Raw genomic sequence first — 9,027 nt, forward strand, 5'->3', positions numbered from 1 at the left:
AATAAAAAATATAAAAATTTAAATATTTAATTTTAAAAATAAAAAATTATTTATTAATTATATTAAAATTTAGAGATTAAAATATAATTTATTAAAAAAATTATTATAATAATTTTAAAATTTTATTTTATAACATATAGTTTAATTGGCACTAAGATAATAACTCATAATATGGAACGCTTAGCAAAGCATTTCACATTAGAAAATATCGATAAATAAAATATATTTATTAATTAATATATTTTTTAATATTTAAAAAATATATAAAAATGTTATATATTTTTATTGGTTTTTATTTTAAAATAGATATGTAATTTTTATATTAATATAAATATAAATTATGATATATTATTTTAATATAAATTAAATTATGTAAAAATTTGATAAAACGGTAAAATACCTTTTTATATTTTTCCTTTGATTATATTTCATCTCCCTCTTGATTACATGTGGCAGAGATAAAGAAGAACAGAGGCAGTTTGCCGCTGATTAATAAAAAAAAATTATTTAATTCTTATAAAAAATTTTATTATATCATTTACATTTTAAAAAATTATTAATTAATCAGTCTATTAATGTTAACTCTTAAATATTATAAGGAAAAATTTTAAAATATCATAAAAAATTAATTAATAGATATTTTATAAAACTAATTAATGAATTTTTATAAAATATAAAAATTAAATAATAAAATATTTAATGATTAAAATTAATAAAAAATCTAGTAATCTTTTTAAATTATTAGAAATATTAGTTTAAAATTAAAAGATTAATTTATAAATTTTCCTATAATATAAAGATTAAAGAATAAATTTCACTATTGAGAATCTGAAAATAAAAATTAAATTGTCACTTGAAAGATGTTTTTTCAAAGTTTATTCAAAGTTTAAAGGCTAATTTATAAATTTTCCTATCATATAGGGATTAAAGAGTAATTTCACTAATGAGAATCCGAGAATAAAAATTAAAACCGTCGCCTGAGAGATTCGAACTCTCGCGGGGAAACCCCATGTACTTAGCAGGCACACGCCTTAACCACTCGGCCAAAGCGACTTGATTGCTATGTCTACTAATAAAATATTCAAATTATACGCTCATCGATCAGCATCCCATGCATCCAATTCATTTTACCAACAGCCACTGGCTTTGAAAATATGAAGGTTCCTTGAATGCTAAACCAGAAAGTAAATACAAGTCACAGAAATTCAAGGAGAAGCTTAACCATTGCAACTTGAATTTTCTGATACATTCCAAATTACAATCTTTGCAAACAATTCACATACCTGTGCATCTATACAACTGTAAACAGGAAGGGCAAAAGGATAAAAGAAAAGAACAAAGCCTAATGTGATAAATACATTTTTTTCCTGTGATAGATACAAGAAGTATGGCAGCTCCACTCAAAATCTGGGGTAGTGTACCTACAAGTCCAGATTTGGACTGGAGCATATGACATTTTCATCTTTATTCTCATCATAAAACTGCCACGCAAAAAATTTGAGAGAAAATACCCCCTTCCAGATGCTGAGGGAAAAAAGAAACCCTGAAATATGCTCCAAGAAGATGGGAAGAAGCTGCAGTGTCGCTTGTAGTTATATCTTGAATACAATGCTGAAGATACAGTGACCCTTTCTGTTGAATCTGTATTGCCTTTTGGATTATAAGGCTTTTCAATTTTACAGTCTTTAACTCCCTTTTTGCTCTCTCAAAACAAAGAGAAACTTTTCCTATGTCTAGAATGCCGGGAAGAACGTGGTTGCTCAATTGATGCTCTAGGAGTGGGTCCAGTGCTGTCAATGGTATCTGGTTCGGCGTCTGAGGATCGTGGAAGAAGCTTGCACCCAATTTTCCTAGCAACCATGCGAGGGGAACTAAGAGAGCTATGTGATTTTGTCACCCGCTTCATCTCTTGTTTTATTTTGCCAAATTCTTCTTCAAGCTCCCCAACTCTAGATCTCATATTTTCCATATCTACCTTTAAGACCTGGTTTTCACGCACGACAGTTGCCCACCCATCTCTCTGAACAATTTGTCCTGCCACGTCAGCTGGGACCATCATGTGACCTGCAGGGGCGCTTTCAGTGTCCAAGACATGGAGACAGCCAGCAAGAGCAGTTCTCAACTGCATCTGCTCAAAGAACAGGACTTGAAGAACAATTCTAAGTGGTAATCTTTCATTCTGAGAAGCATGGGCACATGCATCAATGGAGAGTTTCTGGTAGTCAATAACATTGCAAAGTTCTTCCTTCTCTCTCTCAGACAGCCAAGGATGAGCCTGCACAACCAGTAGGGATTACAAATCTTTAAACTAAAAGAAGCCTTTATTTCAGGAGGAGGGCCAGTGAATTCAAACCTTGAAATATATATCCAACGCTCTGTATAGCCCGTCATGCAATGGTCTTGAGGATTCTGGAAGAGCATCTGCAAGGGAACGTATTTTCATGGGTTTCAAATTTACATCAGAAGCAACCTCCGCAATATAGTTGTCCATCAATTTTGCAACCTTTCTTAATGGTTCAGAAGATGGTGACGTTTCCAGGTCCAAGGATGGAGAAAATGATGTTACCCTTGATTCTGAAGTCATGAAGTGATGGACGATACGTTCCATGCAGTCAGTATCATATAAAGTATCAGAATCTGAGTAAGTAGGAATAAGAAGAGCATCCAGGGTTGCCATTTCCAGTTGCATCCCTATTCTCCTCTCTAAAGAATCCTTACATGCTTGTTTGACACCCAAAATCAATGCGACACGAAGAAGTCCCAGTAAAAAACGGCAGAAGGATTTCCCTTTCTTTTCTGGGAGAAGCTTCTCGATGGCTTCCAATAAAACCTTCTGATCAACAGCAGCAGGTGTCAAGCTGAAACTGGCAACAGTTCTAGTTTTGCCACTTTGTCCACTCTGCCACCGGCCGAGACCTGGTAGATACTTCCTGGCATAGTACATAATTGCACCCACAAGACTTTCAGGTCTAATACCTCTCGTCTCCATTGTATGAATTAGTTTTTCAAACAAACCTACACTAAGGTAAGAGATGTCTTCAAACCACCAGTCGGACTCTGTGCTTCGGATTCTTGCACCAGTGTTTATTCCATTCCACAAGATGCTACCACCAGGGCTCTGTAACCTACCATACATCATCATGGGCCACCCAAATAAACTAGGATCTGTGCAGACCATCATAGACAAAGCATTCAAACATTTGCTAACTATCTGGAGCTTTTCTGCCCTTGGTGTAAATGGATCACAACTCTGAAGAGCCAATATACAGTCCTTCCAGTTGCGAAGTACATTCTTGTGGAGGAAACTCTCTGATTTGGACAGCAAGTTATCTTCCCCATACTCATCTGTCATTTCAAGGTAGTCTGCTGCACAAGATACATTTACTATGTTTCTTGGTGTCAGTTCTGCCCGCATGCCATAGCAAAATTTTACTGCAATCAGGAAAGTGTCAGGACCACCAGGGAAGTCTTCAAGGGCTGTGGTAAAAGACTTTCCCAATGATTCTTCACATATCCGTTCTATCTTCCCACATCTTGATACTAGTGGAAACTGGACAGACATATCTTGTCACAAATGGTTCAAAATAAAACTTGACACTATTATATCATTTCAATCTAATATATAATCAAGTGTAATAACAAAGAATTAAAGAACACTATCCATCTGTTTTGACAAGCAGTATAAGAGAGCCATTACAATTCTATATTTTGAGTAGAAAAGTGGCAGGAAAAATGGTAGCAGAAAGAATAATATGTAAAACTATTTAAAAAACAATTATCCACAGAAGAAAATGAACACTATTAGCATAATACAGACAACCACATATTGAATAAATTCTCATCAGCTAATACAATTCCACCAAATTGCTACAATTAATTTCTTTGCTATTGGCTGATGCTTTAAATGTATTTCAAAGTTAACTAATAACATTCCAGTTAATTTTGGAACCATTTCTTTTAAACCTTAGTTTAGAATGGATTGCCTAGCAACGAAAACAATATGATCCAAATCATTTGCTCAAAAGAAGTGATGTGCTTTATCTAATACTCCCTCTGTCCCATAATTTTTGTCAATCTTTTCTTTTTTTGTTGTACCAAAATTATTATCCATTTTCCTTTTCTATATTATAATAACAAATAAATTGACTATTATAACTCTATTTAATTTCATCTTATTTTCAAAACAACCTCCCGTTAATTGTTATTTTTCTAAGTGAGCCTCTTAGTATTTAATAAAATTTAACATTTTTAAGATGGATATAATTGCAAAGTTAATTAAAAAAAAAAGACTTCCTTAATACATGTGAAAAAGCAAAATGGACAAAAATTATGGAATGGTAGTAATTAAAAAATAGATGATTTCTTGACAACTACTGTAACCACTCCACATGTTCGAAAAGTTAAAAGAATAAATAAATAAAAGTGACCCAATACACGGAAACAGTCCCACATTTGTTCTTCCTCTACTCTATAAAGAGGCTATTTCTGTTGCTCGAACACATGATCTCATATCACATTTTGAATAACTTTACCTCTACACCAAAGCCACTCCCTTACATGATCCAACAATTAATCCGAGAAATATAATCTCATTAATGCCCATTGCAAACAAACAAGGAACCCAAACCAAAAATCTTTTCCATTGAGGACAAATAGTTACATAAAAATCATACCAATGCACTTGTATCAAGTTTTATGCGCCATATCTTCGACCTGTTATTACTTTCCTTGGATAAAATACCATTTGTTTTTCATTATGTCATTTGTTTTGAAGAAAATCAAGTCAAGAAAACAGTGGATGTTGAAGATTTTTCAAATTCCCTTGTTCCTATTGAGCAAATAACCTTTTAGCTATTGTTCTATTTTTTTTTCATTTGTTATGATGTTTCTAGAGATGTGAAGAAATAAATGTAGTTCTTATTGAATAATGCAACCATGAGGATTGATTCAATAAACAGTAATCATTAGGATTATGAGTTGTGACATGTTTAGGTCTCTCACAATCTGACATAAAAATCCCTTTCTGTTAAACGACCTGCTTATATGAGCATCCTAGTCTCTTAAGCAAACTTACAAGGCAAGCAAATTTGATGAAGTCCAAAGAAAAAGACACAAGTCCATAAATCTAGCATCTCTACTCATAGTTTCGAAAGGCATATAAGAGGAGGCTTAAAAAAAAAACAAGTATTAAAGCACTGTGGTTTGGAACAACTGGATCAAGTTATAAACCGCAATTATTTTGGTACCTCGACAGTTTTTCTCCAGTCTCCACCTCAATTTCACTCCTTGATTTTGCATTTTCATAATCCCAACCCAATTGCTATACTTTAACAATTTCTAGGACTAGCATTATCAGGACAAGGAAATGATTACTTCAACACATTCCAATATACCTTTGCTATCCCCTAGAGGTCTAGATTCTCTAATCCTGGTAAATGGGACTTTGCAGAAAGCTCAAGGGATTTAACACCCATGACGTAGAAAACCATAAAAATAAACCATTAAATGAATCATTGATTTCCCTGGTATGCGACTATAGGATTCTCTGGAATTCACCAGCCACATTAAGCTTTTGAAAATGAATATCACCCAAAATTTTAAGAAGAAAGACCAACTACAACAAATCATCTCGATGAAGCATAATTTAACTAGGGGTCGGGGAGCAGGTAAAAATGAAGTGCATGGATATGTTTAACTCAAACATAAATATTATAATTCATTTCACACGCAGTTTACACTTTACAGATGCAACAGAAGGAAGTATAAATAAGTTACTAAGTTCAAACCCTAAAAGTGGGCTGAATATTGGCTCACCTTATGGAGATGGAAGTTTATGCCATCCACAATAAAAGTTATATCACTTGGCAACCCTGCATTACAGAACCTGCCATACCCACCAAAGTTTACCATATATTACACATAATAATCTCTAATTCTTCAATTAGGAATGAACACATTTCATCAAATGATCACCACCACATGCAAGCTCTCTGAATTACCTATAAGGCATGACTGGGCCAATACAATGAACTCATACTCGAGTTAACAGTAGAATTCAAACTTACAAGGAAACCATAAGAAACAGAAATAGAATCAAATTAAACAAAATTAACATGCACATTCCCGGGGGAAAAGCAAAAAAACGCAGAAAATTTGTTAGAGATAAATACCAGTCATTGCCCTCTTTATGAAACCCAGTAACTTTCCCTGCAGGGGCCATGACCAAGCTTAGAAGAAACAAAGGCCCCTTTTTATCCTTAAACCAGACCAAAACTCAAGCAGACATAAAGTATAAACCCTGTAAAACAAGATGGAAATTTCCCACAAAGCTCTCGACTGTTACTTCTTCATAACGGTGTTAGAAAAGGGAAAGGAGGAGGAGAACAAAATATTCAAGGGTCTAACTCTAAAGTCTAAACAAGTCAAATGTGGCCTTGTGGGCAACTAAGTGGGCCTCTTTACAGCTAAGAAAAACAAATACATACACACAATTGCGGATAGTGTGTGCCCATCAAAAGCCGAATAACAATCCCAACGAAAACCACAACGAGAAAACCAACAACAGCAAGCAGCATGGACCATACAATAAAAAAATGAAAACCAAAAAAAAAAAAAGAAAAGCAAACAGTTGAAATAATAAAGAATGCGCAGAACACAATATATAGGCGGCAAAAGCGAAAATGAAATGCTCTAAAGACAGTATTTTTTGAAAAGAAAAAAAAAAAACTTGTTTTTAAGTGAAAGGAAAAGCAACAGAAGCACAATATTTTGAAGCTAAACGGGGATGGCTGATGGCCGCCTGCTAAACGGTGTAGAAATGGAACAAAGCAGAAAGACAAGTGTAATGATAAGAGAGACCAAGACTGGTAAAGAAATTATGTTTGTCTCGCGCTTTTTGTCGAACACTTTGCCTGCAATCATCATTCAAAACGCGTGCGTTTAGGAGGGGCGCTTGCTTGTACAGTTACTTGGGCCATGTGTTCCATTCTTCTAATAATTATTAGTCCACATGGATGGAGGACCTCTAATTGCCAGTTTGCCACATCCTTTAGTTACCATTATGGCCTTTTTCCCCTAACAAAAAATGCAAGACTTGCATAACCCAGGTTAATCTAATAGTTGAAACAATGGAGGATCCACATTGCCAGGATTGGATATGACATGGGGATGGTCCTGAGAATGACTTGAGAATTACTTAAAGAACCAGTTGATGGTACATCGTAGAAAAGATGTGTTTGTAATTGTAGGGATTAGGGAAGACAAAGGCTTTGCTCTATCATGGTTGGTGAAGAGAATAATTGGTAGAATTGGTATAATTTATAATCAATGTAGTTGTTGTGTTATTATTAATGGCCAGCTTATCTATACTTATTTTATTGAAAGTTGCTTCTCATGTAAACATACAAAGCAATAATGGGAAAGAGGGGATTCCTCTCTAAATCAGTTTTATAATTGATTCAATACCATGAATTTATCATTTTATTTGAGCATTGGGTTTACTGTAGATTGAATATAAATAAGTTTTTAGCATAAGATAATTATTAGAGCTAAAATATTAAATTTATTTTTAAAAATTAAAAATATCAAATTTCATTTTTTATTTTAAATTTATTCATAAAATATCATTATAAAATTAAATAAAGGCATCACTTATAGAAATTTAAAATATAAGTTACATTTCTCTTAATCTATTTGGCTTTATTTAACATTTTAACAATACTTTTTCATTTTATAATTTATTTTCTACTTTCCTTTTTCATATATATTAAAAAAATAATTTATTATTATTATTATTTTTAATTATATTCTATTAAAAATATTAAATTTTATTTTAGCACAATCTCATCTTCATTATTTTAACATTTAAATACATATTTCAAATATATAATAAAAATTAAATGTAAATAGATTAGAAATAAATAAAAAAATACAGAGAATTTATATTAGTTCGGCAAACAAAACCTAGGTTTTTCTTTTAAGTTCCTTATAAAGTCTTATTCCACAAATTATTTTTTATCAGATAAGAGAACAGTCTTACATACAGTGATAAACTTTTCAAATACTTGAAAACTTTTACAAATTTAATTCACCGCTCAAATTTCTATCTAAATTGTAATAGATACTTAAAACTTCTATTAAGTAATTACACACACTTAATTAATCTTATACAGGTTTTAATTCAAAAAGAAACAATCTTAATAACTCTCGAATATTATTAAGATGAGACAAAATTTACCAATGAAGATAAAAAATTGAATGAAAGATTTTGAAAACAAGTTTTTAAATGCTTTTAAATACTCTGTAATTTCATCACAAATTTATGAAGATATCAGATCTCTTAAATGTATGTGAAAATTTTTTATTCTCAATTATAAACCGTAGTTCAATGATAATAAATTTTAAAAATATTAGCTATTATAACATTAAAATACGTGCAGACTAAAATTAATTAGATTTACAGACTGAAAATAGTTAATTAAAAATAAATACAAATAAAAATTAAATAGATAAATTTAAATTGTATCTAAAATTAAATATTTAATTTTTTAAAATTTTACATCGGTTAAAAATAATATCACCTACATTTTTTTCGATATAAATCATTTAAATGAAATGAAAGTTTTACCATCCGTGTATCAATTCACTCATTTTTTTTATAATAAATCATAAAAATACTTAATTTTACTTGTTTTTTTATGTCGAAAACTCTTTTAATTTTTCAATAATTTTCAGATATTTTATTTTTTTAACACGAAATATAAATAAAACAAAATTTAGTAACTTTTAGTATCATCAAAATCAAGTTATTTCAAAAATTACAGTCAACATTTTTTATTTTACAAAATAAAAATTATTTTTTAAAATATTAAATACATTAATTTAATATGAAATAGTGCATCCTTAAATTATCTAAAGCCATTCAAAAAGTAAAATGAATTCTGATATGGATAAACTAAGTAAAAATAAATTCATGCAGTGACACATGTATAAATACTTATCATAATATTTCAATAACTAACCTCAAAC

The 9,027-nt window shown here is 31.2% G+C and overlaps 1 protein-coding gene and 1 non-coding gene across 4 annotated transcripts; both read right to left on the bottom strand.

The window, feature by feature from the left end:
- Positions 1 to 971: 971 nt before the first annotated feature.
- Positions 972 to 1,053, bottom strand: TRNAS-GCU. The gene has a single exon. It is a non-coding gene; the product is annotated as a tRNA-Ser (tRNA).
- Positions 1,054 to 1,195: 142 nt separating this feature from the next.
- LOC110613799 (BTB/POZ domain-containing protein At3g44820) lies at positions 1,196 to 7,332 on the bottom strand. 3 transcript variants are annotated; one of them, XM_021755119.2, is made up of 4 exons: positions 6,171 to 7,332; positions 5,815 to 5,884; positions 2,354 to 3,550; positions 1,196 to 2,275 (listed from the first exon to the last, which is right to left on the bottom strand). In XM_021755119.2, the coding sequence occupies exons 1-4, from the start codon at positions 6,218 to 6,220 to the stop codon at positions 1,706 to 1,708; spliced, it is 1,887 nt and encodes a 628-aa protein (XP_021610811.1). In that variant the 5' UTR covers positions 6,221 to 7,332; the 3' UTR covers positions 1,196 to 1,705. The 3 variants fall into 3 exon arrangements, with proteins under 3 accessions (XP_021610811.1, XP_021610812.1, XP_043811960.1); XM_021755120.2 differs by having other exon boundaries at positions 6,000 to 7,332; XM_043956025.1 differs by having other exon boundaries at positions 2,354 to 5,884; positions 6,859 to 7,331.
- Positions 7,333 to 9,027: the final 1,695 nt, after the last annotated feature.

The sequence above is a fragment of the Manihot esculenta genome, chromosome 4 (assembly GCF_001659605.2).
Source record: "Manihot esculenta cultivar AM560-2 chromosome 4, M.esculenta_v8, whole genome shotgun sequence".
Taxonomy (NCBI): domain Eukaryota; kingdom Viridiplantae; phylum Streptophyta; class Magnoliopsida; order Malpighiales; family Euphorbiaceae; genus Manihot; species Manihot esculenta.